This window comes from Pristiophorus japonicus, chromosome 21 (genome assembly GCF_044704955.1).
Source record: "Pristiophorus japonicus isolate sPriJap1 chromosome 21, sPriJap1.hap1, whole genome shotgun sequence".
Taxonomy (NCBI): domain Eukaryota; kingdom Metazoa; phylum Chordata; class Chondrichthyes; family Pristiophoridae; genus Pristiophorus; species Pristiophorus japonicus.
The window spans coordinates 28,018,246-28,035,088 of record NC_091997.1 but is presented as its reverse complement, the minus strand read 5'-3'; the positions used below and the strand labels follow the sequence as shown (position 1 = coordinate 28,035,088).

At 44.3% G+C, this 16,843-nt stretch overlaps 1 protein-coding gene across 1 annotated transcript in view; it reads left to right on the top strand.

The window, feature by feature from the left end:
* scn4ab (sodium channel, voltage-gated, type IV, alpha, b) overlaps positions 1-16,843 on the top strand; it is a 247,080-nt gene that overhangs the window by 87,251 nt on the left and 142,986 nt on the right. Inside the window, exons 3-5 of the mRNA XM_070864513.1 lie at positions 630-750; positions 2,985-3,072; positions 7,702-7,830. Of these exons, the coding sequence (XP_070720614.1) occupies positions 630-750; positions 2,985-3,072; positions 7,702-7,830 (338 nt within the window). The remainder of the gene's footprint in view (positions 1-629; positions 751-2,984; positions 3,073-7,701; positions 7,831-16,843) is intronic.

Below are 16,843 nucleotides of genomic sequence, written 5' to 3'. Positions count from 1 at the left end.
TCTGAGTCATGATGGTTGTGCATTTGAGCACAAAACATCTAGGCTGATACTCCAGCGCAGTGTTGAGAGAGTGCTGCAATGTTGGAGCTGCCATCTTTCAGAGGCAGCCGTTAAACCGAGGCCCCGTCTGTTCTCTCAGGTGGACGTAAAAGATCCCATGGCACTATTTTGAAGAAGAGCAGGGGAGTTTTCCCCGGGATCCTGGCCAATATTTATTCCTCAATCAACATCACTAAAACAGATGATCTGGTCATTATCACAGTGTTGTTTGTGGGAGTTTGTTTTGGGCAAATTGGCTGCCGCGTTTCCTACATTACAACAGTGACTATACTTCAAGACGTACTTCATTGGCTGTAAAGCACTTCGGGATTTCCGGTGATTATGAAAGGAGCTATAGAAATGCAAGTCTTTCTTTCTTTTAGTACCCCCGATTTGGGCCTGAACCAAACGTCTCCCTCAATGTGCTACCTTCTGTCCAAGTAATTGTTACCCAGCAAAGGCAATATTTCAACACCACCAACGTACAGCGCTGTAGCAGATAGGTAGAAGAGAAGGTGGCTCAAACTGCTTTACAGGAGGTCTCATGATCTCCACTGTTACATTAACCTGTTTTTTATCTTCTGTTTCAGACATTCATAGTCCTAAACAAGGGGAAGGCCATCTTTAGGTTCAGTACAACGCCTGCATGCTATATGCTGAGTCCCTTTCACCCCCTCAGAAGAGGAGCCATTAAAGTCCTAATTCATTCATATCCTTCTTGCTCAATTTTACTAAGATGACAACAAAAGTTCTGTCATTGAAAACCTGTAAACATCACAGTTCTTGTAACATATTTTTGTTGATTTCAACGATAGAGTTGGGGCTAAACTTAGAAAAGGCAGGCTAAGTGAGTGGGCAAGAACATGGCAAACGTGATATAATGTGGAGAAATGTAAAGTTATCCACTTGGGTAGGAAAAATAGAAAAGCAGATTATTTTTTAAATGGTGAGAAATTGGGGAAATGTTGGTGTTCAGAAGGACCTGGGTGTCCTTGTACATGAATCACTGAAAGTTGACATGCAGGTACAGCAAGCAATTAAGAAAGCAAATGGTATACTATTTACAATCTATATTAACGACTTGGAAGAGGGGACTGAGTGTAATGTAGCCAAGTTTGCTGACGATACAAAGATGGGAGGAAGGGTAATGTGTGAGGAGGACATAAAGAGGCTGCAGGGGGAGATAGACAGGCTAAGTGAGTGGGCAAGAATTTGGCAGATGTAGTATAATGTTGGAAAATGTGAGGTCATGCACTTTGGCAGAAAAAAATCAAAGAGCAAGTTATCATTTAAATGGAGAAAGATTGCAAAGTACTGCAGTACAGCGGTACCTGGAGGTACTTGTGCCTGAGACACAAAAGGATAGTATGCAGGTACAGCAAGTGATCAGGAAGGCAAATGGAATCTTGGCCTTTATTGCAAACAGGATGGAGTATAAAAGCAGGGCAGTCTTGTTACAGCTGTACAGGGTATTGGTGAGGCCACACCTGGAATACTGCATGCAGTTTTGGTTTCCATATTTACGAAAGGATATCCTTGCTTTGGAGGCAGTTCAGAGAAGGTTCACTTGGTTGATTCCGGGGATGAGGGGGTTGACTTATGAGGAAAGGTTAAGTAGGTTGGGCCTCTACTCATTGGAATTCAGAAGAATGAGAGGTGATCTTATAGAAACGTATAAGATTATGAGGGGGCTTGACAGGGTGGATGCAGAGAGGATGTTTCCACTGGTGGGGGAGACTAGAACTAGAGGGCATATCTTAGGTTAAGGGGCTGCCCATTTAGAACTGAGATGAGGAGAAATTTCTTCTCTGAGGGTTGTGAATCTGTGGAATTCGCTGCCTCAGAGAGCTCTGGAGGCTGGGAAATTAAATACATTTAAAACAGAAATAGACAGTTTCTTAAACAATAAGAGGATAAGGGGTTATGGGGAGCGGGCAGGGAAGTGGAACTGAGTCCATGATCAGATCAGTCATGATCTTATTGAATGGCGGAGCAGGCTCAAGGGGCCTTATGGCCTACTCCTGCTCCTATTTCTTATGTTCTTATGTTGTTACAAGAAGATTTGAGTACAAGAGTAAAAGATGTCTTACTGCAATTATATAAGACCATGGTGGGACCACACCTGGAGTATTGTGAACAGTTTTGGTCTCCTTACCTAAGGAACAATATATTTGCCATAGAGGGAGTGCAACAAAGGTTCACCAGACTGATTCATGGGATGGGGGGATTGTCCTATGAGGAGAGATCGTGTAGACTAGGCCTATGTTCTCTTGAGTTTAGAAGAATGAGAGATGATCTCATTGAAACATGCAGAATTCTTACAGATCTTGACAGGGTCGATGCAGGGTGGATGCTTTCTCTGGCTGGGGAGTCTAGAACTAGGGGTCAGAGTCTCAGAATAAGAGGTCGGCCATTTAGAACTGAGATGAAGAGAAACTTCTTCACTCAGAGGGTGGTGAATCTTTGGAATTCTCTACCCCAAAGGGCTGTGGAGGCTTAGTCTTTGAGTATATTCAAGACAGAGATCGATAGATTTTTGGATATTAAAGGAATCAAGGGATTATGGGGATAGTGCAGGAAAGTGGAGTTGAGGTAGAAGTTCAGCCGTGATCTCATTGAATGGCGGAGCAGGCTCGAGGGGCCGAATGGCCGACGTCTGCTCTTACTTCTTATGTTCTTTAAAATAAATCACCCTTGAATGGGTTGAGGTAGACTTAGGGACAGATTTCAATACTATGACAATCTGCCCCAATATCGAACAAAACAAATGGGTATCTGCAGCCCCAGAAGAGCTCTTGGGATGTGAAAGAAAAGAAATGTGAATTCAGATGGTTTGTCAGCAATACAGATAGAATTCAGAGTGGTGTGAGTTATGGGAACTGTTGAATAATATCTAATAGCCACATATGGCATGCTCTTCTTTTCCTTAACCTTGTTTTGTAAATTATTTAGCTTATTCATCATGTTTACCATTTTAGCAAACTGCGTGTTCATGACAATGAGTGACCCAGCACCCTGGACAAAAAACGTAGAGTAAGTTCATGAATGAATTTTCTATTTTTATCTCTTTAGCAATTATTTTCACTGCTGTTGGTGACAAGAGATTGATCATTATTTACAAAAAATGCAATAGAATCGCAATATACTGTGAGGACACGAGAGAGACAGTTTTCTGCTCTTATTTGCTGTTATAGTCCACGATTTATGCTACGCTAGTTTTTTTGAAATTTGAGAAGCTGCAATGGTGTTTCACGACAGCACTGTGGAAGTACCTTCACCACACAGACTGCAGCGGTTCAAGAAGAAGGCACCACTTTCTCGAGGGCAGCTAGGGGTTGGCAATAAATGATGGCTTTGCCAGCAATGCCCATATCCCAAGAATGAATAATTTAGCAGAAAGCTGCACCCATATGAAAGGTAGATACGAGAATTGAATATTTATCATTACATGACATGTGCTCACGGCAAATGATTCATTTCAGCCTCTGCCAAAATACCAGCAGCATTGTTTCCTCAATTTTTAAAATTTTAATTGTGACCAGGGCCAGTATTAAAATCGTCCACTTGTGATCACTGTTCTCTTTTACACCCACTCAATGAGATCATGGCTGATCTTCGACCTCAACTCCACTTTTCGCCCGATCTCCATACCCCTCGATTCCCTTAGGGTCCAAAAATCTATCTGTCTCAGCCTTGAACACACTCAACGATTCAGCATCCACAGCCCTTTGGGGTAGAGAATTCCCAAAATTCACAACCCTTTGAGTGAAGAAATTTCTCCTCAGCTCAGTCTTAAATAGTGGATCTCTTATCCCGAGACTGTGCCCCCCTAGTTCTAGACACTCCAGCCAGGGGAAACAACCTCTCAGCATCTACCCTCAATCCCCCTCGGAACCTTGTATGTTTCAAAGAGATCATCCCTCATTCTTCTAAACTCCAGAGATTACAAGCCCAATCTACACAATCTCGCCTCACAGGATAACCCTCTCGTCCCAGGGATCAAAGTAGTGAATCTTCATTGCACCACCTCTAAGGCAAGTATATCCTTCCTCAGATAAGAAGACCCAAAGCTGTGCACTTTAAACATGTTTGTTTGCTCCCACCCTCCCTCGTCCAATTTTCTCACCTCCTTTCTGAAATGTATCGCTGAGGCACGGTTCCACTGGCACTGGCAGCCCTCCAGTACCTCAGCTAAGTTTCAAACTTTTTGTGTGAGCCTGGACAATGAGGGGCATCACAGCTGAGACCGATTTGGCCCTCCCCCAATGTCCACATGTGTACACCTCTAAGTAGCATGTCACTGGCTAAGAAACAGCAGCAGGACTTCTGTTTGATTTTTATTTTCCCTGACTAGCCCATGGGTGTTAAGGCCACCGGCTCTGTGGCCAGCTCAGATGAGATGAGTTTCTTGCTTGCCTCTCTTCCGTGGTTACATCCGAGCCAGGGTGTCCCTGGAGATGGAGCACGCGGTGTCCACCGGTACGCTCGCGGCCTTCCGCGACTGATGGGCGCCAGAGGGACTGGAGTACATCATCACCCCCGGCAACCAAATTTTAATTTGATCATTTAAGTTTAATGTTTAATTTGTTTAATTTGCCGGTTTTAGTGCCTCCCCCGCCCCCCCCACCCCACCTCCCCACCTTTTAGCCAGGGGACACTTGTATAATTTCTGTTCTAAAACCCAACCCCCCCCCCAAAAAAAAAAGACACTGGAAAAAAAATATTTTGGAGTGTGACCCCCCTCTTGCAGGGGGCATTTGTTTAAAGTGCACAACTAAAATAGTTGAGATGAGTTTCTCAACAGCCCCAACAGGTGCCTTTAATTTAGTAAACCTTACGAGGGAGAAAAACAGGGTGAAGGGAAAGGAGACACTGAGCAGGAATAGAAGGGTGAAGAGCAGCAACTGAAGGAAAAGTCAACGAGTTGGGTTTTAAAGAGGTTTTAGAAGTGGGAAGAGAAACTGCAAGATGGAGGAGTTCATGGTGTTCCAGAGAGTAAGGTCAAAACAGTCAAAGTCTTTGCTATTGATGGTGGAATGGAGGATAGAGGATGCAACGTAGACAGAGTCAGGATAGAATGAGGTCACCAGCTGCAACGTAGGGTTAGAGGAAGTTGTAACGTTAGTGTGGGCGATGCTTTGGAGAAAAATATAAATGAGGATTAAGAGTTTGAATTCAATGCTTTGAGGAACCAATCAAGTTCAGTGAGAACATCCAAACAGGATTTAGTGCTGTAGTGTAGTTGCTTCATGGGCTCTTTGCTTAAGAATTCACAGCTACACATTTGCTATAAAGTAGCTGATTTACTGGAAAAGGTTTAACAATCAAACTGAACCCTACCAGTTCATTCACAACTGCACAACTCATCGTAGAGAACGCAGACTCAATTTACCTGGGGTTTTATTGAGTCTTGTGACCATCACATGACTGGCATCACATCACATGGCAACAGCTCCACAAACCTGTGATCATACTGTAATACAGCTCCACCCAGTAGACTACTGATGTAATGCAACTACTGATGTAATAACAATAAAAGGTCATGTGGCAAGGTCACATGATAGCAGTTTCTCTTAAGGAGCCATCTTATAAGGTGTGTGCTTGAGTAGCTGTATAAAGATATCACACATACATTACAAGTGCAGGAAAGGAATTTTGGGCAATTTGGAGTTGATCTAAGAGGAACCTTGAGAGGCTTGCCAGGAGCGCATTGTAGAAGTTAAGACTGGAGGTAATTAAGTGGTGGTGAGAGCTTGAGAAACATTGAGGTGATTTAAGGGTAGAGTTGATGACATTGCTGAGCTGCAAGTATGCAGTCAGGTGATGTATAAATATGGAGTTGGAAACTCACCTCAAGGTCAAAACATCACAGTCGCACAACATTAAATTCAACCTGAACAATCAGCCATAGAGGAGGATGAGATTGGGATATAATAGTGCAGAGTCTTTGGTGGGAGCCAAACAGATAGCTTCAGAGTTGTCAATATCATATTAGAGAAAATTCTGGCTCATCCATGTCTTGATATTGGGTAAGCAGTCAGCCACTGATGGTATTAGAGTCAATGGTAGTGGTGGAGGGATGGAACTGTGTATCATCAGTATACATGTGGAAGCTGATCCTATGCTTATGGATAATGTTACCAAGGGACCATTTGTAGATGAGCAAAGCAAGAGGGCCGGAAAGGGAGCATTGAGGAAACAACTGTATGAGAGGAAGCCATTGCAAGTGATGGGATAGGTAGATTAGTGAGGGTATTGCCCCAAAGGTGCACTGCAGAGGAAAGAGGCAGTGGTGTAAGTCAGAGTAGTTGACTCAATGTGGACCAGGTACCAAATCTGTGTTTACTGTATTTTAATAAGAGCAAGAGGATTGTTTTTTAGATTGTTTCTGTAACCTTTTAGATCATTCTGCAGACTCTCACTAAATCCAATCAAGACAGTCTGGCCAATAGTGACACAAATAAGTGTCTAAAAATTAACTTGAATTTTTTCTTTGCTTACCATCTCCGTTACATAAATAGCAAACACATTGGTGTCGGGAGCTTTACTGAGAATAAACCTCATCTGTACTGCAGCCAAAGTATAATTATTACATCGTCGTATCCATCTCAGGCATCACTTCATACATCAATACAGGAAGCTGCCCAAATCAAGTAACAAGTGTGCTAGAGAAACCCAGGATTTTTCGGGAGTTTGGTCTCTAAGTTGCAGGCTGCCAAAAGTTGAGGTTGCAAAAACCCCAGGTTGTATTCTGATTGGAATAAGAAAGAAGAGAGTGAGGTTGAACATATCTCTGCGATTAAGACTAGGCTTCTTCTGTTATTCATTGCCGAGGAACAGAAACCTCCTTATCCAATCATTCTTTACTGGGCAACACCACCTATAGACTGCCCTCCTCCTATTTCTCTGCAATAACTAGGTCCCTGGGCTGGCCCATGGGTGGAAAATCCCTTGTGATGAGCCGCACCCTGTACCCAAATTCCCGATGTGCACTCCTGGCGCAAAGGTTCTGCACCAGGAAGACATTTTCTTGTAGTTCATTACACATTGGCATGGCAATCGTAGGGAGAGACATCAACAGCACCTCCCAAATCCATGGCCTCCACCACCTAGAGGGACAAGGGCAACAGGCGCATGGGAACACCATCACCTCCATTTGAATTCTATCTGTCTCAACTGTTTTATGTGTCAGCTGCGGCTCAGTGGATAGCGCACTTGCCTCTGAGTCGGAAGGTTGTGGGTTCAAGTCCCACTCTAGACACTTGAACACATAAATCGAGGCTGATACTCCAGTGCAGTGCTGAGGGAGTACTGCACTGTTGGAGGTGCCATCTTTGGGATGAGACATTAAACCGAGGCCCTATCTGCCCTTTCAGGTGGACGTAAAAGATCACTTGGCAATATTTTAAAGAAGAGCAGGGGAGTTATCCCCAGTGTTCTGGCCAATATTTATCCCTAAATCAACATCACTAAAAAAACAAATTATATGGTCATTATCACACTGCTGTTTGTGGGAGCTTGTTGTGCACAAATTGGCTGCCGCGTTTCCTACAGTGACTGCACTCCAAAAGTACTTAATTGGCTGTAAAGCGCTTTGGATGTCCCGTGGTCATGAAAGGGGCTATATAATTCCAAGTCTTTCTTTTTTTCTTTTATCTACAGGTACACATTCACTGGGATTTATACCTTTGAAGCGCTGATAAAGATATTTGCCCGAGGATTTGTTATTGATTGCTTCACCTTCCTCCGAGATCCATGGAACTGGCTAGATTTCAGTGTCATCACGATGGCGTAAGTAATAATAATCTCCATTGCGATAAAACTCCTTCAGGCAGAACTTACAAGGCTTCATTGCAGTGTGGGACATGCTGGATGCAAATTTGGGACTCAGAACCCCCAGCTGACTCTCGCACCCAGCGAGGCTCTCTGTTACAGGCAGAGCCTGGCAAATTCTATCTCTTGTTGCTGTGGGAGCTGTGCAACCATCACACTGGTTTGTCAATTGTTCCTTTCCCATATTGGTGGGAATGAAAATTCAGGGTGGATGGTGTGGGAGCGAAAGTCCATATTACGCAAATACCTCACTCTCCACGCAGTCTGTGAGATTGCACATGCAGGATTAACAGTTCGAATGGCAGTGTGTGTAAGAGTCATTCAGGCATATTTGAATGTGGAAACTAGAATACTCTGTTTAGGGAGGGGAAGGTTTTATTGCAGTAATAAAGCAATTTCAGGAGGGTTGAGTGCCTGGTTGTTTAGTTTAAGTTGTTATTTTGTGGTATTCACGTTTATCCTTGAGGTACCATGATTTATTGGTAGTATGCATGGAATGTAGTGATCAAAGTCAACATGTAGTATGAGAAATATAAGGAGACACAGTTTTAGCAGCTCACACTGGATTGGGGTGTATATCTCAGGGGCAGGAAGCATGTGCTGGTTTTGTGAAGAACGTGTCTCAGTAACTTATACTGGTTTTGTAAGTATGAAGTTTCAATAAAAACCTGACCCTGCCATTACTACAAGTGTGTGTGTGTGTGTGCGTAATCTGACTTTTAAAGCAACAAACCGAAAAAGACCAAGAAAGCAGTCCAACGTTGGGGACACACACACACACACACACACACACACACATTCCAGCGTACATTCCCAGATACAACTACGTGAGACCTCTGCCCCACCAGTATTCGTGGGGTCAGGTGGAGGTTCCTTCATTTGCCTGCTGTTGCTTGCCACCAGCGCCAATAGGGATGGATCCACCATCCAAGAAGACCATAAATTGCGGCACAGCATTGGCTGTTTGAGGGACTGTCCAGGTAGCTCCACCCCTTACAGGGCCCACTAGAAATCCCAAAGTGAGGCAGTGTATCTGAATCTGGGCCTAATTTTCATCCTACGGTAGGGTCATGGAATTTCAACCCCTCTGTTCTTTGCTCCTTTCCGTTCTGTTATTTTGGTTATTTTCTCCTTTGATCCTTCATCAATCCTACATTAGGAAAACTTTCTCTCCCATTTCAGTCTTCTCCCAAGTCACACTTCACCAACATAACGTTTGCCATGACGGTTCCTCACCCACTCTGCTATAAAATCCTACAAATCAAATTTACAGCAACTTATATTAATATAGCGCCTTTAACGTAGTAAAATGTCCCAAGGCGCTTCACAGGAGGGTTATCATACAAAATTTGACACTGAGCCACATAAGGAGAAATTAGGGCAGATGACCAAAAGCTTGGTCAAAGTGGTAGGTTTTAAGGGAGCGTCTTAAAGGGGGAGAGAGAGTTAGAGAGGCGGAGAGGTTTAGGGAGGGAGTTCCAGAGCTTAGGGCCTAGGCAGCTGGAGGCACAGCCACCAATGGTTGAGCGATTAGCATCAGGGATGCTCAAGAGGCCAGAATTTGAAAAACGCATCTATCTGGGGGGGGGGGGGTTGTGGGGCTGGAGGAGATTACAGAGATAGGGAACTATGAGGCCATGGAGGGATTTGAAAACAAGGATGAGAAATCTAAAATCGAGGCGTTGCTTAACCAGGAGCCAATGTAGGTCAGTGAGCACAGGGGTGATGCGTGAGCGGAACTTGGTGCCAGTTAGGACACAGGCAGCTGAGTTTTAGATGTCCTCAAGTTAGCGTAGGGTATAACGTGGGAGGCCAGTCAGTAATGCGTTGGAAAAGTCAAGTCTAGAGGTAACAAAGGCACGGATGAGGGTTTCAGCAATGGCTGAGCTGAGGCAATGGTGGAGAATTTAGCTCATGACAAGAACATTTTTTTTTAAATCAGAAAATTTCCCATAGACTTTTTCCACCCACACACACACACACACAAACAACACAGCACACCCAGCCAAGCCACTAGACTCCAGCTACACCCTGCCTCCCCATACTTTGCTTTGCCCCTCTGGCCAGCTGATTACACAGCTTTGGAGCACTGTAGTAAACAGACAAAATGCGCGGGTGTCTCTCCTCGATGTAGAAGACTGCAATTTGCAGAAGACACAGTGCAGCTGGAGCTTCAAGGCATGCACAATGGAGCATGTTTCTTCATATTGACAGCAGTGGCTCCAATGTACGCGAGTCCCTCCTCTGTGGATGGAAAGTCGTGGGCAGGGCTCGTGGTTTTCAGATATCCGTTACCAGTGGGCGAGATTTCTTGGCTGCCATCTTACAAAACAGCTCAAAGTGATTCTCACAAAGGGGATGGAAATTAAGTTGGAAGCTAATTAGGGCGCTAATGGAGGAGGGGCGGTGAATTTTGTGCTGGGAAATGGTTTGCATCTGCAACCACAAAACTCCACAGCTGGGCCCTGAGTGTGGGGCAGAGCGCTAAGGGAAGTGTTCCACACTTCTCCTAGGGCGCTAGGCCGGCTGAGCAACTGAAAATCCATTGCAAAACAGCCGGCCTCAGAGCGCCCTATGAGAGGCCTCACTGGAAAAAAAATCACCGTAAAACACACAGAAAACATTCCCAATACTTTGATCACCCCACATTAAGATAAATCACAAAAATAAAAAAAAACAATCAAACTTACCTCATTCAATAATTTCTTCCTTCACCGCTGCCGGGACAGCTCTGACTGCCTGGTTTTCCAGGCGGTCCCACGACGGGGCACTACAGGGTCAAACCACGTAAAGACCAGTGCAGCATATTTCATTTAAAATGTTTAAATGTACCATGTCATAAAACCTCGGGAGCGAATGTTATGTTATTTAAACTAACGGGAAACCTTTCAACCTATAAAATTAACTCTTATTAATCTCCCGAGGCATGAGCATAAGTGTGCGGGGTCAGTGTATGTTATACATTGTGGGGTCAATTTCCATCTTCAGCACTCCCGATACGGAGCTTTACACCTATCAGGACTCTGGGTGCTACCCACCAATCCGCGCACCCCCCCCACCCCCACACACACACAACAGTGTTGAGTGAGGTGCTGATACATTAAACCGAGGCCCCCCCCCCGCTCTCTCAGGTGGTCGTAAAAGATCCTAGGGCACTATTTTGAAGAAGAGCAGCGGAGTTATCCCGGGTTATCCCTTAACCAACATCACTTAAAACAACAGATTATCTGGTCATTATCTCATTGCTGCCTTTGGGAGCTTGCGGTGTACAAACTGGCTGCCGCGTTTCCTTACACTTCAAAAGTACTTCATTGGCCTCCTGCTGGTAGCAGGCATCCGTAACATTGGCTTTTATGGATAGTAGCTTTTTCAACCCCGTTCTGCAGCATATTCTGGGAAATATTAATGAGGCAATTCTAACCTTTGAGAGTGAGACAAAAGGCATCCAGTGGAAATTGTTTTTAACTAATTGTTATGTATGTAATAACTCGATAGACTGAATACTGTAAACTCACTCAGGTGCATACCTGGCTCAACTTTACTCGGGCCCAACGTACATTACATGGTGGCTTGCTTTATATACCTGGCCCGCACACACATGCGTACAACCCAATGACCTCCGACAGTGGCGCCCCCTGCTGCCTAGTAACCTCAAGCATGCATTCATGACACTAATTAATTAGGCTTTTGTTCTTTTGGAAAATGCAGGCCAATTTGGGAGCTGCTTCAGTGTTAAGGAAAACATGTACTGATTTGGATTGCGTAAGCTTGCTCGGTTTTCTGTTTTACACTTTAGTAAGCACGTGGGGAAAGGTCTTCTCCATGAGCTGGGGATAGGTGACTTCCATCAATATGTTTACAGTTTTGTTTGCCCCTCCTCCTGCCCTCCGCCTCCCCCCCACCTCCCACCCCACCACTCTAGAGAACAGCCATTTGAAAGAAGCACTAATCCAAAGCTACACTCAATTGATGTGATAATTGGGGAACAGTAAGCTAGGAGCAGCTATCCCTACTTTGAACATAAGAACATAAGAAATAGGTGTAGGAGTCGGCCCTTTGACCCTCGAGCCTGCTCCGCCATTCAATAAGATCATGGCTGATCTGATCATGGCCTCAACTCCACTTTCCTGTCCGCTCCCCATAACCCTCGACTCCCCTAGCGTTCAAACATCTGTCTATCTCAGCCTTGAATATATTCAAAGATTCAGTCACCACAGTTCTCTGGGGTAGAGAATTCCAAAGATTCACGACCCTCTGAGAGAAGAAATTCTTCCTCATCTCCGTTTTAAATGGGTGACCCCTTATTCTGAAATGATGCCCCCTAGTTCTAGATTGGGTCTTGTGTAACGAGTGAGGATTAATTAGCAATCTGGTCATGCGGGGCCCCTTGGGGAAGAGTGACCATAATATGGTAGAATTCTTCATTAAGGTGGAGACTGACACAGTTAATTTAGAGACTATGGTCCTGAACTTAAAGAAAGGAAACTTTGATGGTATGAGATATAAATTGGCTAGGATAGACTTGAGAATGATACTTAAAGGGTTGACAGTGGATAGGCAATGGCATATATTTAACTATCACATGGATGAACTACAACAATTGTATATCCCTGTATGGCATAAGAATAAAAAAGGGAAGGTGGCTCAACTGTGGCTAACGAGGGAAATTAGAGAAAGTGTTAAATCCAAGGAAGAGGCATATAAATTGGCCAGAAAAAGCAGCAAAACCTGAGGACTGGGAGAAATTTAGAATTCAGCAGAGGAGGACAAAGGGTTTAGTTTGGAGGGGGAAAATAGAGTATGAGAGTAAGCTTGCAGGGAACATAAAAACTGACTGCAAAAGCTTCTATAGATATGTGAAGAGTAAAAGATTAATGAAGACTATTTTAGGTCCCTTGCAGTCAGAATCAAGTGAATTCATAATGAGGAACAAGGAAACGGCAGACCAATTGAACAAATACTTTGGTTCTGTCTTCACTAAGGAAGACACGAATAACCTCCCAAAATTACTAGGGGACTGAGAGTCAAGTGAGAAGGGGGAACTGAGGGAACTCCTTATTAGTCAGGAAATGGTGTTAGGGAAATTGAAGGGACTGAAGGCCGATAAATCCCCAGGGCGTGATATTCTGCATCCCAGAGTACTTAAGGAAGTGGCCCTCGAAATAGTAGATGCATTGGTGGTCATTTTCTAACATTCCATGAACTCTTCAGTGCCTATGGATTGGAGGGTAGCTAATATAATCCCACTTTTTAAAAAGGGAGGGAGAGAGAAAACAGGGAATTATAGATCAGTTAGCCTGACATCGGTGGTGGGGAAAATGCTGGAATCAATTATTAAAGATGTAATAGCAGCGCATTTGGAAAGCAGTGACAGGATCGGTCAAAGTCAGCATGGATTTATGAAAGGGAAATCATGTTGGACAAATCTTCTAGAGTTTTTTGAGGATGTAACTAGTAGAGTGGATAAGGGAGAACCAGTGGATGTGGTGTATTTGGACTTTCAAGAGGCTTTTGACAAGGTCCCACACAGAAGATTATTGTGCAAAATTAAGGCACATGGTATTGGGGGTAATGTATTGATGTGGATAGAGAACTGGTTGTCAGACAGGAAGCAAAGAGTGGGAATAAACGGGTCCTTTTCAGAATGGCAGGCAGTGACTAGTGGGGTGCCGCAGGGTTCAGTGCTGGGATCCCAGCTATTTACAATATACATTAATGATTTAGATGAAGGAATTGAATGTAATATCTCCAAGTTTGCAGATGACACTAAGCTGGGTGGCAGGGCGAGCTGTGAGGAGGAAGCTAGGAGGCTGCAGGGGGACTTGGACAGGTTAGGTGAATGGACAAATGTATGGCAGTTGCAATATAATGTGGATAAGTGTGAGGTTATCCACTTTGGTGACAAAAACAGGAAGGCAGAATATTATCTGAATGGTGACAGATTAGGAAAAGGGGAGGTGTAACGAGACCTGGGTGTCATGGTACATCAGTCATTGAAGGTAGGCATGCAGGTACAGCAGGCAGTAAAGAAAACAAATGGCTTGCTGGCCTTCATAGTGAGGGGATTTGAGTATAGGAGCAGGGAGGTCTTACTGCAGTTGTACAGGGCCTTGGTGAGACCACACCTTGAGTATTGTGTGCAGTTTTGGTCTCCTACTCTGAGGAAGGACGAGCTTGCGATTGAGGGAGTACAGTGAAGGTTCACCAGACTGATTCCCGGGATGGCAGGACTGACATATGAAGAAAGACTGGATCGACTAGGCTTATATTCACTGGAATTTAGAAGAATGACAGGTTAGAAGCAGGAAGAATGATCCCGTTGTTGGGGAAGTCCAGAACCAGGGTTCACAGTCTAAGGATAAGGGGTAAGCCATTTAGGACCGAGATGAGGAGAAACTTCTTCACTCAGAGAATTGTGAACCTGTAGAATTCTCTACTACAGAAAGTTGTTGAGGCCAGTTTGTTAGATATATTCAAAAGGGAGTTAGATGTGGCCCTTACAGCTAAAGGGATTAAGGGGTATGGAGAGAAAGCAGGAATGGGGTACTGAAGTTGCATGATCAGCCATGATCATATTGAATGGTGGTGCAGGCTCGAAGGGCCGAATGACCCACTCCTCCACCTATTTTCTATGTTTTATGTTTCTATTCCCTCACGAGGGGAAACATTCTCTCTGCATCTACCCTGTCAAACCTCCTCAGAATCTTATATGTTTCAATAAGATCATCTCTCATTCTTCTAAACTCCAATGAGTATAGGCCCAACCTGTTCAACCTTTCTTTATAAGACAACCCCTTCTTCTCAAGAATCAACTTAGTGAACTTTCTCGGAACTGCCTCCAATGCAAGTATATCCCTCCCTGTCATGTCAACATTCCTGGGATTCTACAAAAAATGTCTGCTCTCAAATTGTCCCCTAACTAGCAATGTTAATGGATAAAGCAGAAAAGTAAGGGATGATTGATTAACACCAGTAGGCATACACATATCTTTCCTTAAAGCATTGAGGCAATATTAGGTTTCCCTTTAACGTTCCTTGCCATCAATGTCATTAACAGAATGCTCTTCTATTCCTGATGAGGTGATTTTTGGGACCTCACCCAGAATTTTATGACTTCCTCCGAAGCTGACACTGTCAAGCACACAAATATCTCTGGGTGAATTAGTTGTATTTAAAAAGGAGCAGCCCATTGGCATTGCACTTGGTGCAGTCACAGTGCCAGGGTGTCCATTCATCTGCCCAGTTCTCCACATGATAAAGTCGGGAAAAGATTTACGAGAATGGTTCCAGGGATGAGGGACTTCTGTTACGTGGATATACTGGAGAAGCTGAAGACTGAGAGGAGATTTGATAGAGGTGTTCAAAATCATGAGCTCCTCAAGTATCGTAGCCGAGAGCATGCAGAAATCAAGCGCAGGCAGCGGAAGGAGCGTGCGGCAAACCAGGTTCCCTGCCCACCCTTTCCCTCAACAACTATCTGTCCCATCTGTGACAGAGACGGTGGCTCTCGTATTGGACTGTACAGCCACCTAAGAACTCATGTTAAGAGTGGAAGCAAGTATTCCTCGATTCCGTTGGAGTGCCTGTGACGATGATCAAAATCATGAGTAGATAGAGAGAAACTATTCCCATTGACGGAAAGGGTCGAGAACCAGAGGACACAGATTTAAGATGATTGGCAGAAAAACCAAAGGAAAAATCTTTTTACACAGCGAGTAGTTAGGATCTGGAATTCACTGCCTGAAAGGGTGGTGGAGGCAAACTCAATCACTGCTTTCAGGGGAGTTGGATAAGTACCTGAAAGAAAAATATTTGCAGGGTTACGGGGAAATGGAGAGTGGGACTAGCTGAGGTGCTCTTTGCAGGGAGCCGGCACGGGCTCGATGGGCCGAATGGCCTCCTTCTGTGCTGTAACCGTTCGATGATTCTATAATCTCAGCTCATCTATCTTGGGGAGCTGGTAAGTGATTGAGATCTTGCTCCCTAGCTGCAACTATGAAGACAGCAGGGTAGATTCATCTACAGGATGCTCAATCCAAGCAACCCACGCTAATTCTGAAACAAAACTAGTAGGTGGCTAGAAAAGGTTGTTTTTACACTCAGCGGCTTGGACTGTGTGTGCTAAAGTGATTGGGAGCAAGATTTTCTGAGTGTTTATCATTCGGTGCACAAAAGTGTCAGCTGTGGCTCATTCTCTGAGTCAGAAGGTTGTGGGTTCAAATCCCACTCGAGGGACTTGAGCACATTAATGTAGGCTGACATTTCAGTGCAGCGTTGAGGGAGTATTGCACTGTTGGAGGTGCTGTCTTTCAGATGAGATGTAAAACCATGACCCTGTCTGCTCCCTTGGGTGGATGTAAAAGATCTCATGGCATTATTTCAAAGAAGAGCAGGGGAGTTATCCCTGGTGGCCTGGCCAATATTTATCGCTCAATCAACGTAACAAAAAAACAGACTATATGGTCATTATCACTTGCTGTCTGTGGGAGCTTGCTTGTATGCAAATTGGCTGCCATATTTCCTACATTACAACAGTGACGAAACATAGAAAATAGGTGCAGGAGTAGGCCATTTGACCCTGCGAGAACTGCACCACCATTCAATATGATTATTTTTGCAACTTTAGTACCCCATTCCTGCTTTCTCTCCATATCCCTTTAGCAGTAAGGGCCACATCTAACTCCCTTTTGAATATATCTAACGAACTGGCCTCAAAACTTTCTGTGGTAGAGAATTCCACAGGTTCACAATTCTCTGAGTGAAGAAGTTTCTCCTCATATCGGTCCTAAATGGCTTACCCCTTACCCTTAGACTGTGACCCCTGGTTCTGGACTTCCCCAACATCGGGAACATTGTTCCTGAATCTAACCTGTCCAATCCCGTCAGAATTTTATATGTTTCTATGAGATCCCCTCTCATTCTTCTCAATTCCAGTGAATAAAAGCCTAGTCGATCCAGTCTTTCTTCATAT